Below are 19670 nucleotides of genomic sequence, written 5' to 3' on the forward strand. Positions count from 1 at the left end.
AGCCAGGTAGAAGCACTGTTTTATCATTACTGATAATCACTACCATTTATTGGACATGTAAATACCAGGCACTGTGTGAAGTGTGTTATGTGCATTTAAAGAACTGATGTGTTCAAGGTGGGATGGTGAGAGAGGTAGGATTTGGACCCAAGTCTATCAAATTACTACACTATGCTCTATGTAGTAATACTGTGCAGGATTTAGTAGTTAGGAAGTTTGGAACTATTATTGACCAGGGAGTGGTGGAAGTGATTTGGGAACAGCATTGTCCTAGAACTGCTCTAACATAATAAGCCACTAGCCACATGTAGTTATGTAAATTTAAATTAATTAAATGTAAATAAAAATAAAAATTTAGTTCCTTAGTCATATTTCAAATGTTGAATAGTTACCCATCACAGAAAATGTTACTGGCCAGTGCTTCTCTAGATCACTGGTTCTTAGCTAATAGTATACACCAGACTCATTCAAAGATCTTAAGGAGGTTGGAGAAGAGCACAAGCCCTTCCAGACCCAGTAAATTGGAATCTCTAGGGAGAGGCCCAGCCATTTGTGAAGCTTCACAGACAATTCTAATCTGCAGCCCTGGTTAATAGCTACTGCTCTAGAAGCTCTATAGTAACCATGGTAATGACTGCCCCTCATGTTGTGGGGAGACCTAGACTGACAGAGATACCCAGAGCAGGCTGATCTCTTTGTTCAACAAAATAGTCTCTCCAGTTGGAGGCCACATGGACAGCAGCTGCAGTCTGTGATGAGATGAGGACCTCAGTGTGATATGTGGCATGATATGGCCATGTAAGGCCCCAAGCTCTTTACAGGAGAGAATGGTGATGTTTTGGCGCCATTGCCAGGTGTATTGGGGAGGACCATATGCTATTTATGAATTGTTGTTAAATTCGAACTTCCTAAGTAACCCTAAAATCTATGTAGCTCTAAAATTATGATAGGGAACATTATTGGAGCTTCTGATATGGAAGAAAGACTTGGGCAAAAATTGTTTAGTTAGGATTGTTGGAAACAGTACTTTAATACTATTGACATGTAGTAGTGATTTGGGACACAATTTTACTATGATTTTGTACAGTTTAGAAACATGGGGGAGGAGTATTCCCATCATCACTCACCAGTTTAGCTGAGATTTCAGATATAGCCTAAGAAATAACTCTGCTTCTCTTTCTTCCTTTTGATATTAAGAAGAACAGCCTCTGTGGCTTATTGTCTTACCTGTTTTCTTTCATGAAAGCTCTACTTCCTCTACTATAAAACACTTAATAGCATTATTAAAAAATAAACACGGCCGGGCACGGTGGCTCACGCTTGTAATCCCAGCACTTTGGGAGGCCGAGGCGGGCGGATCACGAGGTCAGGAGATCGAGACCACGGTGAAACCCCGTCTCTACTAAAAAATACAAAAAATTAGCCGGGCGTGGTGGCGGGCGTCTGTAGTCCCAGCTACTCAGAGAGGCTGAGGCGGGAGAATGGCGTGAACCCAGGAGGCGGAGCTTGCAGTGAGCCGAGATTGTGCCACTGGACTCCAGCCTGGGCGACAGAGCAAGACTCCATCTCAAAAAAAAAATAATAATAAAAAAATTTAAAAAAAAACACGTACAGAGAACGAATTGTTTGGATGTCCCCTTTCTTTATTTTGGAGGTTTTGTTGTTGTTTAAGGTCTTAACAGCTTAAATTATAGAATAGCTTATTAATCATTGAATAATAGAACTGGAAGGAACCCTAGGGATAACCTAGACCAGTCCTGGGAGGTGGGTTCTAGCAGTCTGTTTTAACAAGCCTTTCAAGTGATTCTGATGCATGCTAAAATCAATGAACCACTGAACTCCTTCATTTGATGGTTAATGATAGGCCTAGAGTATCAGTATCTATTTCACCCCCCATGTAAGAGCTAGTTTTTAAGTTTTATATCAGACCCATGCCTGCTCTCCATCTTGTGTGTATCTTAAAGGTGCTTAGAGAAACTTCCCCCTCCCCGCACACCACCAATAGATAGATATAGGTAGATATTTCTGGCAGGGGAAAGTGCTCTGGAGCGCCGGGAGGATAAAGGCGTATCAAAAAGTGAATGAGCTGATTGAACCTGTTGCTCCACAAAGAGCTGGAAAGAAAGCTGTTTGCATCAAATACCTGTGAATTGAATTTTGAGCTTTCATTATTGGTGCTAGCTGTACCTCTCTGTCTTCTTGTTCTCTTTTTTTTTTAACCTCCATGACAGCCTACCATTGAATCTTCTTGTCTCTCAAAGAGACAAAAGTTCTGTTCTTCTTATATCTTCAAACTCTTGAATATTAAAGGAAATGAGCTTTTCAGTTGAGATGCACAAGGCTCTTAATTCAGAGTTACCATTCCCTCAGCTGTCACTTAACTTCTTTGCTTATTTGGAAGAAAGCATAAATTTAACTGTGCCATAGTGCAAACAGGCTATAGATGTATGTGTAAGGGGAGTTTCCACTATTGGAAGAATAGAAACATCTAGATGTTTGTGTATTTGAATTCCCTGTCATGGTATTGAAGCATCAATTTTGGTGTTTAACAAGGTGATGGCAGTGCATAGCAGCACCGTCCTTTACCAACTGAAGGGCCTTTGTTTACACCTGGCCTGTCCCTTGGATCTCAAGCAGTACCACAGTTACAAAGTAGTTTTTAGCTTTCAAAATGTTTTCACAAATAGGTGGTATTTTCATTTTTCAAATGACAAAATTAGGGTTCTGAGGCGGGTCAGTTGACTTAAAGGTTACTAGATTGGTCTCATTGCTCTTTCAAAGTAACTGGATTTCTTTGTAGCATACAGACTAAAAAAACCTGTGTACTTGGGTTGTATATTCAGTGGCCAGAGGCCGTCAAAGCTCAGGTTAATGAAATGCTCTTTATTTTGTAGCCATCCAGTCCAATGGATCAGATGGGCAAGATGAGACCTCAGCCATATGGCGGGACTAACCCATACTCGCAGCAACAGGGACCTCCGTCAGGACCGCAGCAAGGACATGGGTACCCAGGGCAGCCATATGGGTCCCAGACCCCGCAGCGGTACCCGATGACCATGCAGGGCCGGGCGCAGAGTGCCATGGGCGGCCTCTCTTATACACAGCAGGTAGATGGTGATTGTGATTACCTTGATCCTTGTTGCTGTCCAAAATCTGATCTGTGAGCTATAGAATCAGAATGTATCCTTGGCTTCCAAGCCTCTTGACAGGAATGTAGACCTGTTGGCTTAGTTAATTACAGAGTGCTGCTAACAAAGCCAAAACTATAGGCACCGTCCAATGTGTGCTCCAAGGAAAACTACTTACTCCCTGGTCACAGGTACATATCTCTTTTTCTCTTGACCTGACTGGCCAGCTTATACCTAGTGAGTGGTGATCTCTGAATGAGATGAGATGAAAGGCAGTGGCTGAACACGTAGGCACTGCTACTATTAAGAAAACCATTCATATCATGTGCCCTGGGGACGGAAGAGGCCCTTTATGCTTCTCAATACCTTTAACATATCTGCCGTCTGGTTCAAAATGAATGTGACTGGGAGTAGAAGAAAAGGGGAAGATTAAACAGAAAAGATGTTAACAGCATTGATACGAATGTTAAGATTTCCCCTTATCCATCTCCTTTTGTTGAACCATTCACATCATTATCTCTTTATTGTCATTTTTGTATTGATAAAGTTTTCTATCATTTATATTTGAGTGATACTCATACTGAAAATAGTGAGGGAGAGAATATAAAACAAATTTTACTTCTAAGACTTTAAAGCAAAGTACGCCTTTGATACAGAAAATTGTCTCTTTTTTCCAATAGAGGAGAGATGAGGTAATTTTATTTATTTATTTATGTTTGTTTTTTTGCCTGCTTACTAAATATATCCCCAGTGCCTAAAATAGTGCCTGGTACAAGTAATTGAGTAGGCTGTCAAATATTTTTTCTGAATGAAAACTAAAAGAGAACCAAAGTAGCTTAGTGATTTGCACACTGTCTGAATTACTAAACCCTAGGTTTTCAGTTGGTTGAGCCAGGCTGCTATTGACTATTCATTGTGGTTAGGGTACAGATTCCTAACACTTATAAAAACAGTCTAGGCCGTGATAAAAAGAGTAGGCTCACTGGTAGAAACAGCTGCGCTTAAACTTATGTTAGTTGCCCAAATAGTAAATAGTGTAAATTTTCAGTGGATAAATGTAGTCCACTTGTAAACAAACCACCTAAAAACCCAGCTTGGCCATCCTTCCTGGCTCAGTTTAGGCAGGGATGAGAGAAAAACCCTGGGCCTCCTAAGTATGAGGCCTTGCATGCTCGCTTTCTGTACTCATCATCAGTGCATAGCTTCTCACAAAACACTTCATCTTTCCTCATGCAGGAGAGTCAGTGCTAAAAGTATATTTTCCTTTCCTACAGATTCCTCCTTATGGACAACAAGGCCCCAGTGGGTATGGTCAACAGGGCCAGACTCCATATTACAACCAGCAAAGTCCTCACCCTCAGCAGCAGCAGCCACCCTACTCCCAGCAACCACCGTCCCAGACCCCTCATGCCCAACCTTCGTATCAGCAGCAGCCACAGTCTCAACCACCACAGCTCCAGTCCTCTCAGCCTCCATACTCCCAGCAGCCATCCCAGCCTCCACATCAGCAGTCCCCGGCTCCATACCCCTCCCAGCAGTCCACGACACAGCAGCACCCCCAGAGCCAGCCCCCCTACTCACAGCCACAGGCTCAGTCTCCTTACCAGCAGCAGCAACCTCAGCAGCCAGCACCCTCGACGCTCTCCCAGCAGGCTGCGTATCCTCAGCCCCAGTCTCAGCAGTCCCAGCAAACTGCCTATTCCCAGCAGCGCTTCCCTCCACCGCAGGTAAGATATCCCTGCCTCCTGCCCTTCCCTGTGTGTGACTACAGACAGCTTGGGGATTAGTGTCATGAGAACTTTGCTGTGCAGAGTGGTTCTCTAACATGCACTTAAAGACCAATTAAACTCTGGGTAAACACGCTAACTGGATTGATTGAACTAATAAAGGCATAACCTCCTTAACTGCATAAAGACCTGTAGCTCTCCTTAATAATGAAGAAATAGGGCAATGGAAAGTTGCATAGATGGATAAGAAATTAAAGATAATGGGACTGGTTTTTTTTGTTTGTTTGTTTTGTTTTTTTGTAAATCAGCATCAGAACTTGAGCATCCAAGTGAGTTGGTCTTTTTTCAAAACAGTCACTTTGAGAGGCGGTACTGTACATTCACTCCAACTGCCATTCCATTTTGCTGTCGCTCAAAATACTTGGATCCCTTCATTGGGAATCGCCACCAGAGCTGATACCACATTCTTTAGAATACTCTCAGTGGTGGCAAATCTTATTTTTTGCAGGTGGATTTTGTTTGGGGAAATAGCAAAAATTCATTTGGAGTTATGTGTGGTGAACAAGATGTAGGTAATAGAGCCTAAAATAGCATTTGGGGCTTTATTCTTGTAGAGCCCAAAGAAGAGAGATGACTGAGTGATGACAGGTCCACTAAAAAGTTTATGTATTGGTGGCACTGTTGGAATAAATATCTCATCTCAAGGTGATGTCTTTGAAGGAAGCAGTACTCATTTTAATGCAGAGGTTCTAGCATGATTTTTATGGTTTCATTGGTCTCAGTCCTTGATAGATTTAACTTGAAGTTGGCCAGACATGAGCATTTAACCCCAAGAAACAGCCCTCTGTAGGTAGCAATAAATGGGTGACAAGAGTCCACTGTTGACATTCTTACGAGTCACGGCTTGGATTTTTCTGGCCTTCAGGTAATACTTTTCGCAACTGGGCTTTCTCTTACACTCATGAGAGACAGTCCCATAACCCTTTCACAGTGAAGTAAGCTTGCCTGGTTTATCAATACCAGGCCATCACAGCTTTTGTTTTTCTTGTTGTAGGAGCTATCTCAAGATTCATTTGGGTCTCAGGCATCCTCAGCCCCCTCAATGACCTCCAGTAAGGGAGGGCAAGAAGATATGAACCTGAGCCTTCAGTCAAGACCCTCCAGCTTGCCTGTGAGTATTTCTGCACCTTCTAGAGAAAGGCGATAGGGGCAGAGAGGAAACCAACGCAAACTAGTTAGTTTCTGGTTAGAAGTTTAGCTAATTTTGACCTAAATGAATAAGTTATTTCTTGAATTCAAGGAACTTAAAGGCTGACTTGTAGATGTCTATTCTGTCTCCCTGCCCAGGGAATAGGTTTGTAATCTGTTTAGTTTGTTTTTGTCTTTTTAAGTCTTGTGCTTTTAGACATGGACCCACATGAGGGGCAGAGAAGATGGAGATATCAGAAGCATTGTCTGCTCTCCATCAAAGTTGAGAAAAGTATCAGTTTCTTGACTTTACTCTTACAGGCTTAATTTTTAGGTTTTTGGCTTAATGTTTAGCTACGAGGTAGGATCCTGGAGCAATTCAGCATGCATTGTCACATTGAGCGTGGCTGGAGCAAAAGCAGTTTTTCTGGTGGTGATTTTGTGTGAATACTTTTTTTTTTTTTTTTTGGTGGAGTACTTGATGCCCAGGTGCTTAGTTATGGAATCAGGTACTTATTTATGGGATGGACTGACCATATCCTGAGAAAGGCAGTATAATCTAGTGATTAAGAACTTGGGTTCTAGAGCCAGAGTTCCTGGCTCTAGATTCTGCCACCAACTCTGTTTCATAGGGGTGGTGGCAAACATTAAATAGGTTACGAGAGAGCGCACATGAGCACTGCACATTGTAAGCACTCCATAAATGTCAGCCTTTGTAATCATCGCCTCAGAGGGCATTGGGACTGTGCTTTATACCTGAAAGGCAGTTAACACCATACTAGGTGGTTGTAGGAACCTTTACTGTTAGTCTTAGCTCTGTGGGCAATTACTCAGCCTCTGAAAGTTAATCTGCTGGGCACAGACATAAAATACGCTACTCTGAAATCTAGTCATCTAGTAAGATGGTGGGTAGCAAACCCACCATGACAAATCCTGCTTCAGTTAGGAAATGGAAATTTAGCCACATACCCAGATAAGAATCTTTTGGAATTTTGACTCTACTTGGATGTAAAGCCTGTGTCTTCATTTATTCTGACCTGAGAGAAATGGTTTCAGGATCTCTAAGAAATAGGCAGAAGGCGGGAACTCTCTTCATCATGAAGCCTCCCATGGATTCCCCTGAAGGTCTCTGAGACACCTCAATAGGGCAAGGTCTGCAGAGTCCCTTAGTACCTGGTGTTCAGGCTTCTGAGGCCAGAATGCAGATAGGACGTCTGAGACTGTTGACTTTCTCAACTGACGAACTGAGGGAAGGAAGTGCCTTAATAAAGTGATCACTCTTTGTTCCCTTCTCATTAGTGTCTGTTGCAATCCTTTTCTGCATCCTGAACTTCATTGGAATGTGCTTTTTAACCTGATTCAGTCAGAATGTGTAACCACTCCCTCATCATCTGTGGTCTGTGGCTAAATCTGGGTGAGGTGCTATTGTGTCAAGAACCCAAATCGGTGGATTTCTGTCAGTGCTGTAAGTTGCTTCATTCCAAAAAGTTTTGCTTGCTTCTGGTGACCTTTTGATAGATCTGTATTTGGCTTTTTTTTTTTTTTTTTTTTTGATCCTGAGAAGGCTTGTATCCAGAGATGCTACATGCCTTGTAAGGGTTGGGAATCTTAAGAACTTCTTATCTGACCCACTGAAGTGAAGGTGAAGGTGTTGGCAGCCTTTTAGGCCCAGGGGATGGTTGTTCCTGGGAAGGCTATCTCAAGGAACATTCCCAAGTTTGGGCTTTTTCTAAAGATTCATCCAAATGGGTCATTTGCTCAGTGGTGGAAGCTCCATGTGGGAGGTAAGCTGGCTGGGTTATTGTCATCTTGTTTTTTGAATTGCTTTTTATCCCTTTGCTACTTGGGCAGGCATCAAAAAGTGGTTATTCTTTGAAATTTTGGTTTGATGCCAGATTTGCCTACGCAGGCTAGGAAGCAGCCCCATCTGAAGAAATGAGAAGTTGGATTCCCTACAAGAGCCCTCTCCTTTCTTAACCAGTTGTGTTAAACGATCCCTAGGTTTGCCAGTGCATCCCTTCACTAAACAAATGTTTATGAGATACCTATTGGCACCAGAGCAGATTCCAGGCTGGCTGGAGAGCAGCCCCTCAGATTTAACATTGCCCTCCTTACTCATTCACGTTACCTCCCTGGCCCTGAAGGCATTATGATTGTGACCCTTGAATATTACAAAAATTAAATTTTGAGGAGTCTGTGCTCAGCTATTGATGCCAAGCCATTTAGGTGCTATTATCCTGATCATGTTATCCCTATATTTAAACCTCTCAATTATTTTTTCGTTAACCTTAGAATAAAATCCAGAATTTTTTTTTTTTTTTGGGAGAGAGAGAGAGAGTTTCACACTCTTGTTGCCCAGGCTGGAGTGCAATGGCACGATCTTGGTTCACTGCAACCTCCACCTCATGGGTTCAAGTGATTCTTCTGCCTCAGTCTCCCGAGTAGCTGGGTTTACAGGTGCTCGCCACTACACCCAACTAATTTATTTATTTATTTATTTATTTTTGGATACTGAGTGTCACTCTGTCACCCAGGCTGGAGTGCAATGGCACGATCTCAGCTCACTGCAACCTCAGCCTCCCAGGTTGAAGTGATTCTCCTGCCTCAGCCTCCCGAGTAGCTGGGATTACAGGCGCCCTCTACCACGCCCACCTAATTTTTGTATTTTTAGTAGAGACGAGTTTCACCAGGTTGGCCAGGCTGGTCTCAAACTCCTGATCTCAGGTGATCCACCTGCCTTGGCCTCCCAAGGTGCTGGGATTATAGGCGTGAGCCACCTCACCCGGCCTAAAATCCAGAATCTTTAATGTTAGACATCAGAAACACAGATTGCTGTTCCCTCTCAGCTCCCATCCCCTGCGTCTTTCTCATTCAGTAGGTCTGGAGTGGGGCCCAAGAATGTGCATTTCTAACAAGTTCCTCTGTGATTCTGTTGCTGCTAAACCAGGGATGGCACTTTGAGAACCTCTACTTTATTCTTTTTTCTCTGCCTTGCTCTTGGCTTTCTTTCAGTTTCTCTGAGGCACCATATGCTATTTTTTGCTTTCAGACCTTTGCACACCCTTCCCTTTGCCTCATACTTTTCCCCTCAACTCCTCCTGTTCATCTTTCAGACTATATCTTAAAGATTGTTCCTTCAGAAAACTACTACCTAATCAAGCTTCAAGACGCAGCTTAAATAACTTCTATGATGACTTCATTGACTAAAGGCCATTGTTATTTTACCTTTAAAAAAAAGGCCGGGTGCAGTGGCACACGCCTGTAATCCCAGCACTGTGGGAGGCCGAGGCGGGCAGATCACGAGGTCAGGAGATCGAGACCATCCTGGCTAACATGGTGAAACCCCATCTCTACTAAAAATATAAAAAATTAGCCAGGCATGGCAGCGGGTACCTGTAGTCCCAGCTATTCGGGAGGCAGAGGCAAGAGAATCACTTTAGAACCTAGGAGGCGGAGGTTGCATTGAGCCGAGATCACGCCACTGCACTCCAGCCTGGGCGACAGAGTGAACTCCATCTCAAAAAAAAAAAAAAAAAAAAAAGTATAGCTGGGCGCGGTGGCTCACGCCTGTAATCCCAGCACTTTGGGAGGCCGAAGCGGGCGGATCACAAGGTCAGGAGTTCGAGACCAGCCTGGCCAATATGGTGAAACCCTATCTCTACTAAAAAATACAGAAATTAGCTGGGCGTGGTGGCGGGCACCTGTAGTCCCAGCTACTCAGGAGGCTGAGGCAGGAGAATTGCTTGAACCTGGGAGGCGGAGATTGCAGTGAGCCAAGATTGTGCCACTGCATTCCAGCCTGAGCGACGGAGCAAGACTCTGTCTCAAAAAAAAAAAAAAAAAAAAAAGACTGGGCATGGTGGCTTGGGAGGCCGAGGCGGGCACATTGCCTGAGGTCTGGAGTTTGAGACCAGCCTGACCAACATGGAGAAACCCCATCTTTACTAAAAATACAAAATTAGCCAGGTGTGGTGGCACATGCCTGTAATCCCAGCTACTAGGGAGGCTGAGGCAGGAGAAATCACTTGAACCTGGGAGGCGGAGGTTGCAGTGAGCCAAGATCGTGCCATTACACTCCAGCCTGGGCTACAAGAGCGAAACTCGGTCTCAAAAAAAAAAAAAAAGAAAAAAATTAATGCCCAGGGTTCACAGAGTTCTGATTTGTTTGATGTGGGGTTTGGGCATTGGTGTGATTAGCAGCTGTCCCAGGTGAATCTTGATTTGCAGGTAGAGATCTATTCCAGACTATCAGGTTCCTTTGCTATAGTAAACTCTTTTTTTTTTTTTTTTTTTTTTTTTTTTGAGATGGAGTCTCACTCTGTCACCCAGGCTGGAGTGCAGTGGCACAATCGCAGTTCACCGCAACTTCCGCCTCCCGGGCTCAAACGATTCTCCTGCCTCAGCCTCCCAAGTAGCTGGAATTACAGATACCCACTACCACACCTGGCTAATTTTTGTATTTTTAATAGAGACGAGGTTTCACTATGTTGGCCAGACTGGTCTTGAACTCCTGACCTAGGTGATCCGCCCGCCTCCCAAGGTGCTGGGATTACAGGCGTGAGCCACAGTGCCCAGCCTATAGTAAACTCTTAGCACCCATACTTCTTGTTAGTACTTATCTCAAGTATAATTTAAATTACTTACTTAATGCAAGTTCATTGAGGGATGACCTGCTGTCTTGCTTATTGCTATAGTGCCTGGCATCTAGTTGCTTATTGCCATAGTGCCTGGCATATAGTAGGCTCCAACTTATTGAATAGATGAATCTGAGCAGCATCCATTATAGTGCTCATTCAGGAAGTACACATCTGACAGGAGCAGCTTGACTATATTACCAGAGTCTTGCTCTGTCACCCAGGCTGGAGTGCAGTGGCACAATCTTGGCTCACTGCAGCCTCTGCCTCCCGGGTTCCAGCGATTCTCCTACCTCAGCCTCTTGAGTAGCTGGGATTACAGGTGTGCGCCACCACTCCCGGCTAGTTTTTGTATATTTAGTAGAGACAGTTTCACCACGTTGGCGAGGCTGGTTTCGAACTCTTGACCTCAAATGATCCACCCACCTCAGCCTCCCAAAGTGCTGGGATTATAGGCATCAGCCACTGCGCCCAGCTTCTGTAACTTTTCTTTTCTTTTCTTTTCTTTTTTTTTTTTTTTTTTTTGAGACGGAGTCTCTGTTGCCCAGGCTGGAGTGCAGTGGTGCCATCTGGGCTCACTGCAAGCTCTGCCTCCCAGGTTCAGGCAATTCTCTGCCTCAGCCTCCCGAGTAGCTGGGATTACAGGCACCCACCACCACGCCTGGCTAATTTTTTTGTATTTTTAATAGAGACGGGGTTTCACCATCTTGGCCAGGCTGGTCTTGAACTCCTGACCGTGTGATCCACCCGCCTCGGCCTCCCAAAGTGCTGGGATTACAGGCATGAGCCACTGTGCCCGGCCAAGCTTCTGTAACTTTTCTTACTAAGACACATTTGTAAATTTACATTTTGGTCTTGAAAGTATACCTAAGATAGAGTAATGGAAAATGGATACAGGATTGAAAGCTGTGATCTGAAGAGGTTAGCTAGTGCTTCACAAACTTTAGCATGTTAAGAATCACCTGAATTACTGCCTCTGCCTGAGAAATTCTGATTCAGTAGGTATGGGTTGGGACCTAAGAATTTGCATTTCTAACAAGCTCTAAAGTGGTACAGATGCTGCCAGTTCAGAAGACCACAACTGGAATGAGACAGGAAGGTAGTAACCTTTTGAAAAGGGAAGGAAAAAAAATTACTAGACTAGGAAGCCACAGTGGTAACTAGAATAATAGTGGTGATTTACACTATAGTTTGACTCTTGATTATTTGGAAGGCACACTGTGGGTTAAGAATGGTAGAAAGAAAAGAGACTTAAAAGAAACTAGGCTGTAGCTGTGGCCTCACTGCAGTTTATTCCTGGGTAGCCTGCCAGTACCACCCTGGGAGCTCCTCTGCTCTATGGTGCTCGTCACTGGATCCCTTCCTTTAGTGGGGCCAAACTTAGTTGGTCACCCAATCTTAGTCTACCACAGAAATGGTTTTTGCTTTTGAATCTGGTTTCCCCTGTCTTTCTCCACTGCCTTTTGTTTTTTCAGGTCCCTGTTATCTCTCACCTGGTGTCTTGCCACAAACTTCTGACTGTTCTGTTTTTTTTCTTACTCTTTTCCTTCCAAGTCTGTCCTCAGCATAATCACCAGAGTGATCATCTAAAAAAAAAAAAAAAAAAAAAAACCTGGCCAAGTTATGTTAATGCTTTAAAACCTGGCTACCTGTTGTCTGTAGATTTAAGTCCAAGTGTGACATACAAGTAAGTTCTTTTGGGATCTGGAGGATGAGGAGAGATGTAGGTAAGTTTCCTGTCCCTGGAGTAAAACCTGGCACCCTTTTTGCTCTGGGTGTTATGTAGAAGACAAACAGACATTTGACAAGGGTTGAACTTGCGTGACTTCTCAGGTCATTTGAACTCTTGGGTCTGTGATTCTGAATATGATACGGTTGCTATCCTGAAGGATCCTCCTGTGTTTCATTAGTAAAATAGACATAAAACAGAAGACCATGTGCCTGTATGTTATAATGAGTGCTGTCAGAGTTTTGTGAAGTCACTGATCCATTTATGTCTCAATAGTTGAAGGAAGAAGTCATGTTGAAGTTCAGTCAGTATGAGCTAGACGTGGCTGTATTTAAGTGGTTACAAAGGGAAAGTCCGGCTTGAACAGAGGCCGTGCAGGGATGGGGATGAGGTGCAGTATAGATACTTGGGGGCTGGTCAGCTTCCTGGGGAAGGAAGTAACAGGAAGGAAAGCTAGATCACAGGGATCTTGCTGAGCTTAAGCCATTTAGATCTGATCTTATGGGCTTGCAGATAGGTAACTGGGGCAATCATGTGATAGAACTAATGTTTTACAAAAATGATCCATTAGTTTGTAGTATGCTTTGAAAACGGGAGTCTTAAAGCAGTGGAATAAGTTAAACCGTAAAACTACTTCTGGCAAGAGGTATGGAGTTCTGGTTCTTCTGTCTCATTTGCATAGCCACCTGCTCCCACATGTGGAACACGCAGGAAAGAATACAGGACTGCAAATAAGTGGGTTCTATGGGGTGGAATATTTAAAGAATTTGATTGGTGGGCAGGGGGAGTCTCATTTTTGAGGAAAAGTTAAATTCCATATTTATTTTGTGGAATATAATATAGTAAGATTTCTGAAAACAAATGTCCAGTTGCTAGTTGGAGATAGGAAACTGAAACTTGGGTAAGACCTGAGTCTGGATACAAGTTTGCAAGTTATCTGTGTGGTAGTTAATAGTTAAACCATGGAATGAAGCAGGCCTCCTAAACTGTGGAGTTTAGAGATAGAAGCCAGATGGAGCTCTGGACGATGCCGGAGGCCATCAGGTAGAAGCAGCCATCAGAGAGTTGGAGAGATCGGAGAAGGACCAGGATTGTGTAATATTTCTGAGGGACAGTGTCAAATTTATATTTCAAAGAAAATAGGTAGTTGGATTTGTCATAAAGCATTTTATTGGGATCCTTTTTAGATAAGGAAAAGGCTTGATTTCTGAGAGCTTGAGAAAAGGAAATGAGCAAGGGAAAGGGAAAGAGCATCTTGAAAGGCACTGAGAAAAAGGAGAGTCTGGCTGAATCAGTCCAATTCCTCCGCTTCATCCCAAAGACCCGCATGTGTATAAGGCAGATGGAAGAGGGAAAAGTGAAGGTGCTGGCAGAATATTAGGAGGGTATAAACAGGCACATCTTTCTGGAGTTGTGAGAAAAAGGAATCAAAGGCATCCACTGGATTAATTTCTTTTCTTTTCTTTTCTTTTTTTTTTTTTTTTTGAGACGGAGTCTGGCTCTGTCACCCAGGCTGGAGTGCAGTGGCACGATCTCGGCTCACTGCAAGCTCCGCCTCCCGGGTTCACGCCATTCTCCTGGCTCAGCCTCTCCAAGTAGCTGGGACTACAGGCGCCCGCCACCATGCCCGGCTAATTTTTTTGTATTTTTAGTAGAGACGGGGTTTCACCGTGGTCTCGATCTCCTGACCTCGTGATCCGCCTGCCTCGGCCTCCCAAAGTGCTGGGATTACAAGCGTGAGCCACCGCGCCTGGCCCACTGGATTAATTTCTAAGGGACACTATACCCTTGGCTGAAAGAAAGGTAATAAAGGCTGTTGTTGAAGATTGGATCATACTCATTTCCTCAGGTTAGGTAGGAGTGAATGTTATTGATGCCAGGAGGGAGGTGGAGAACAGAATTAGGATTTGTAATGTCTATCAAATTATCCCTTGAGTTTCTGAGCCGTTCTTTAGGTTTCACTTAACATCTTAGCTATTACCATTCATATTTTTACTTCTGTAATGCTCTCAGACACTGAGATCTTGGAATTACATTGGTCTAGAAAGAGGAAATGGGAGGGAGCTATGTTGTGCCTGTAGAATCCAAATTTTAGAGGGCAGGATTAAGGCCAGGCAAGGAGCTATAGTCAACATCAGTTATTCTGAAAAGATAGGAATTGGAGTGTACAGAATACCCCCCTCCTGTTTTACATATGAAAAACCAAGGGTCAGAATCAAGATTTGAATCTAGCTCTGATATTTCAGGTGAAATATTTCCTCCAGCATCCCACCCAGTAGAGGAAAGACATGGACAATCTGATCCTCTCTTCATTTTTAGGCAAAAAACTCAACTCTTTGCCATTTAGCATCTGCTAGACTTGTCCTAAAAGAAGGAATGTCAATGGATTTCCATTTTACTTCTGTTTTCCGAGACATCCCTGTGATGGAGGCACAGATGAGTTGTGGAAAGAGCGAGTGGTAGGAAAGATAGCCAGACCTATGGGACCTGCTTGGAGGAACTAGCCAACTAAGGAATCACCTCAAACAGTGAACCATTGACTAGAGTTTGGTTATTTGGTTCCTGTGTTGGATGAGAGCAAGCCCTGTTCTGTGTCTGTCTTCTTAGAACATACTGTCCTGGTCAGTGCTAACTTTAATCAGTTAGATCCTTGCTACTCAGTGTGGTCCATTGTCTAGAAGCACCAACATCACCTGGAAGCTTGCTAGAAATGTAGATTTTCAGGCCCCATCCTAGATTTATTGGATCTAACTCTGTTAATAAGATCTCTAAGTGATTCATATGTCTAATGGTTTAGAAGCACAGAGACCCTGAGAGCTGAGAGTAAAATTTTCAAATGAAATATCAAGCTGGTAGGCCAGGCACAGTGGCTCACACCTGTAATCCCAGCACTGTGGGAGGCTGAGGTGGGTGGATCATGAGGTCAGGAGTTCGAGAGCAGCCTGACCAATATGGTGAAACCCCATCTCTACTAAAAATACAAAAATTTAGCCGGGTGTGGGCACGCACCTGTGATCCCAGCTACTCAGGAAGCTGAGGCAGGAGCATCCCTTGAACCCAGGAGGCAGAGGTTGCAGTGAGCTGAGGTCGCGCCACTGCACTCCAGCCTATGTGACAGAGCAAGACTCTGTCTCAAAAAAAAAAAAAAAAGAAGGAAATATAAAAAATATCAAGCTGGGGACTTTGGAACGTCATAAATTTTACAGATTGTATCCAGTAATATTTAAGTAATCTCTGAGTGTGGGAGACCACTACCAGTTGTTTCGTGCATGTTTTGGGGACCCTGGCTCCCGGTTCCTTACCCAGTTCAGAACCCATAATGGAGCCATCCACAGCTCCCAGCATACCTCTGCAACTTCATCTCCAGCCACTCATTTGTACCTTAAGCTCCTCACAATTCCTGGTCCTCTTGATTAGGATGTATACCTGTTTCTCTTTCTCTCTGTCATGCTCAGCAAACTTCTACTTTGGCTTCAAAACCTAGCTGAAATACCCTCTCTGGGACTTCTTCCCCATTTTCGTATTGGCATAGCCTTATGCTGGTACCTCTGCTTGAACTGTATCTGACACCTGTCATGTGCCCAGAACAGGCAGATATTTGTAAACTTTTGTTGAATACCTCCTAGATTCTTGCTACCTAGCTAAGCTTTGGGAGCTAACGTTTTGTTGTTTAGGTTTATTGAGAGGAGTGACAAATCCTCTCAATAAATGCTTTAAAAATTAGAACGTTTGGCTGGGCACGGTGGCTCATGCCTGTAATCCCAGCACTTTGGGAGGCTGAGGCGGGTAGATCACGAGGTCAAGAGTTCAAGACCAGCCTGGACAACATGGCGAAACCTGTCTCTATTAAAAATACAAAAATAGCCAGGTGTGGTGGCGGGGGCCTGTAGTCCCAGCTACTCAGGAGGCTGAGGCAAGAGAATCTCTTGAACCCGGGAGGCAGAGGTTGCAGTACTCCATCTCAAAAAAAATTAGAACGTTTGAAGGATTTTAATTTTACACAGTTTCTGTTCCCTTTTGTTCATTTCATGATAGAAGGAGATAGGGCCCACGGTCATTATCTAGGTTTTTGATGGTTGATTTTCAAAAAGATAACAGAAATGTCACTAGCAATTTTGGTAACCAGAGAAGCAGGGTCTTTCTGAGGTTGGTGACCTGTTTTCTTTATAGCTGACCATGTATCTGTGCCTGCTCCCCTTGAATTATAGCCCAGGTGCTCTCTCAGAGTCTCGAAAAGGAAATCCCCACCCCCTCTGTCATATCTGCCCAGACTGCTAAGAGCAGCATGTACCCTGTGCATGTAGCCATCCCTTCTCTAGAACGCTGGTTCTATGGGCTGGACTGGCCAATCCACTTCTCCATCTTAGTCACACTGCTCCAACCCTGATACTGCCTGCTGCCTGCTTGAGCCTGTGCTGCTTGCAGCAGATTACTGTATGCTTGTTCCTGGGCCCATTTCCTGTTTCTATTCTAGTCGCTGGTGGCTCAGCTCTGCTTCCTGCCTGTGTATCTCACACAGATTCCTCTTGCTGGAACCTTTTGTTTCCTTCGGAACAGCCTCAATCTTTGAAAAGCAACTGAGCCTTACCTCTAGTATGATGGCTCTTGAGTCACTTAGTCCTACAGAGGACTGGCTGGAAGTACCTCCTCCCCATTAAGCACACCATTTGAATTTTACCTTGTTTTTCAGTTTGTCCTCAGCCTTGCTGTAGGAAGCTAAGTTGGGCCAAACTTGTCCTCACTTATTAGTACACAGAGCTGTCAGGACTGGTATGTCCTGATTCTTTTGTACCTGGAGCTTGTAAATGTATTTCCTACTGTTCAAGAAGACACTTGGTATCCTCTCTGGCCCAAGCGTCCCTGAAGCCCAGGTGATACTTATTTTGAGTTGGGCAGGTTATGCCATCCTCAGCAGAATAACAGGCTGCAGAAAACACAGGGATGGAAAAGAAAGCATGTGCTGACTCAACCCTCCATCCTGTGTGAGCAATTCAAACCCCCCACCCACCCCCTCAGAGCTTAGGGTGAGAGAGAGAAAGTACAGTGAGGTTGTAAAAAGGGAAGAAGTGAAGGAGGTTGTCCTGGACAAATGTATTTAAAGGCCTAAGGCTCCCCCCTCCTGCCCATTTCCTACAAAAAATGTGCTTTGTGAATTAATCTTTTCTCTCTTTTACAGCCACTCTTTTGGGATCATTTGATAATACTGAGTCAGAGGATTTCTGTACTGGACCCTAGGTCTAGCTATGTTTAAAAGAGAGAGATTTAACATAGGGAATTTGGGCTTACAACTGGAAGGAGTGAGGGAGGTTGCTCTAGGATTGGCCTCCAAGAAACCAGACCCAGATTTAACCTAGATTTGACCTACCAGGGGAACGTCTATCTCAGAGCTACTATTAGATTGATTGCTCTTGAATCATACCCCTAAACCTGTGATCCAGGATCAGTAAGCTGGAATCAAGAAGCATTAGCTGCTGCCGCCAGTACCAGCACCCAGTTAAGTGGAGGATGGAACCAAAATGCTCCTGCAGAAACAAGTAAAGGAGACAGAAATATGGTCTCTGCTTACTTTGATCTAATCTCATGAGTCAGCTTCTCATTAGCAGAAGCTGAATTGTATCCAAAACCAAGGGATTCTTGGAAATTTCGTTTTTAAGCTTTTTAACCTCTACAATTAGAGAAAGAATAGAATGGAGGCAGCATGAACCAGCCCAACAGAATATTTACAATACTGACACCCCCATTCCTGTCTCCCCTCCCACCCCCGACTTTACATATGCGGAACCTAAGGCCCAGAAAGGGCAAGAGACTTGTCCAAGGTCATTCAGTAAATGAGAACATTGGATTCTGTGACTGCTAGTCCAGTGGTTCTACTGTTGCTTTTACTGTTAGGACCAACTCCTGTACAAGACCAGCAAAAAGATCCTTTAAGAAAAGGAAGGCCGCAGGCGCAGTAGCTCACGCCTGTAATCCCATGGGAGGTCGAGGCGGTGAGATCACCTGAGGTCGGGAGTTCGAGACCAGCCTGACCAACATTAAGAAACTCTTTCTCTACTAAACACACAAAATTAGCTGGGTGTGGTGGCATGTGCTTGTAATCCCAGCTACTTGAGAGGCTGAGGCAGGAGAATCGCTTGAAACTGGGAGGCAGAGGTTGTGGTAAGCCAAGATTGTGCCACTGCACTCCAGTCTGGGCAACAAGAGAGAAACTCTGTCTCAAAAAAATAAAAAAGAAAAGGAAAAATGCCATATTCAGAAAATGGACTTTGCCTTCCGTATTCTCTTTGGAGAAAGGGAAGGAGTTATGAACAGATATGAGGTTGAGATTTCTAGATTTCTAGGCAAAGTTAATGATATTACAGCTTCTGGATTTAGTTCTGTTCTCCAGAAGGATGTAAGAAGCATTCACTCTGAAAGGAAGAATTCTCAAAAACTAGAATGTCCTGATATTCCTTAGTCATCATGGGTGAACTCAGTTGTAGTGACAGTGGCTCACCTTCACCTATTCCCCCTTGCCTTTTCTTTTGCTGTTGGTGCTTTTCTGTCCAAAAAGATCAACCAAAATCAGAAAACCAGCCCCCATATGTTTGGTTGCCCAGCTGTTTCATGCCTGTCCTTGGGGGGACCTGGGTCTTTTGAACAGGAAATGAGCCAAGTCCACCTAGAAATATTATCTTTGTAGAAACCACTAGGGTCCTTTAAGCCAAGGTGAGAATCTGTTTCTTCAAACTTGGCCCAGAGGGGAGGACCTGTAGGTGTGGAGCTATGTTAACATACCTGGCCAGGCGCAGTGGCTCATGCCTGTAATCCCAGCACTTTGGGAGGCTGAGGCAGGTGGATCACGAGGTGAGGAGATTGAGACCATCCTGGACAACATGGTAAAACCCTGTTACTGGTAAAACCCTGTTACTAGTAAAATACGAAAAATTAGCTGGGTGTGGGCTGGGCGCGGTGGCTCACACCTGTAATCCCAGCAGTTTGGGAGGCCAAGGCGGGCGAATCACCTGAGGTCAGGAGTTCAAGGCCAGCCTGGCCAATATGGTAAAACCCTGTCTGTACTAAATAATACAAAAATTAGCTGGGCGTGGTGGCAGGCACCTGTAATACCAGCTACTTGGGAGGCTGAGGCAGGGAGAATTGCTTGAACCCAAGAGGCAGAGGTTGCAGTGAGCCGAGATCGTGCCACTGCACTCCAGCCTGGTGACAGAGCAAGACTCCGTCTCAAACAAAACAAAACAAAAAACAACACCATACCCGATAAATCAAG

The 19670-nt window shown here is 44.2% G+C and overlaps 1 protein-coding gene across 4 annotated transcripts in view; it reads left to right on the top strand.

Moving 5' to 3' along the window:
• Positions 1–19670, top strand: part of ARID1A (AT-rich interaction domain 1A) — an 87150-nt gene that overhangs the window by 31684 nt on the left and 35796 nt on the right. For 3 of the 4 annotated variants that reach the window (XM_032759430.2, XM_032759431.2, XM_058444446.1), the window contains exons 2-4: positions 2895–3107; positions 4403–4855; positions 5910–6026. In XM_032759430.2, coding sequence (XP_032615321.1) covers positions 2895–3107; positions 4403–4855; positions 5910–6026 — 783 coding nt within the window. Of the gene's footprint in view, positions 1–687; positions 799–2894; positions 3108–4402; positions 4856–5909; positions 6027–19670 lie in introns of those variants that run through there. The other variant, XM_058444447.1, reaches the window with a different exon arrangement.

The sequence above is a fragment of the Hylobates moloch genome, unplaced genomic scaffold (genome assembly GCF_009828535.3).
Source record: "Hylobates moloch isolate HMO894 unplaced genomic scaffold, HMol_V3 SCAFFOLD_9, whole genome shotgun sequence".
In the NCBI taxonomy this organism is placed as follows: Eukaryota; Metazoa; Chordata; class Mammalia; order Primates; family Hylobatidae; genus Hylobates; species Hylobates moloch.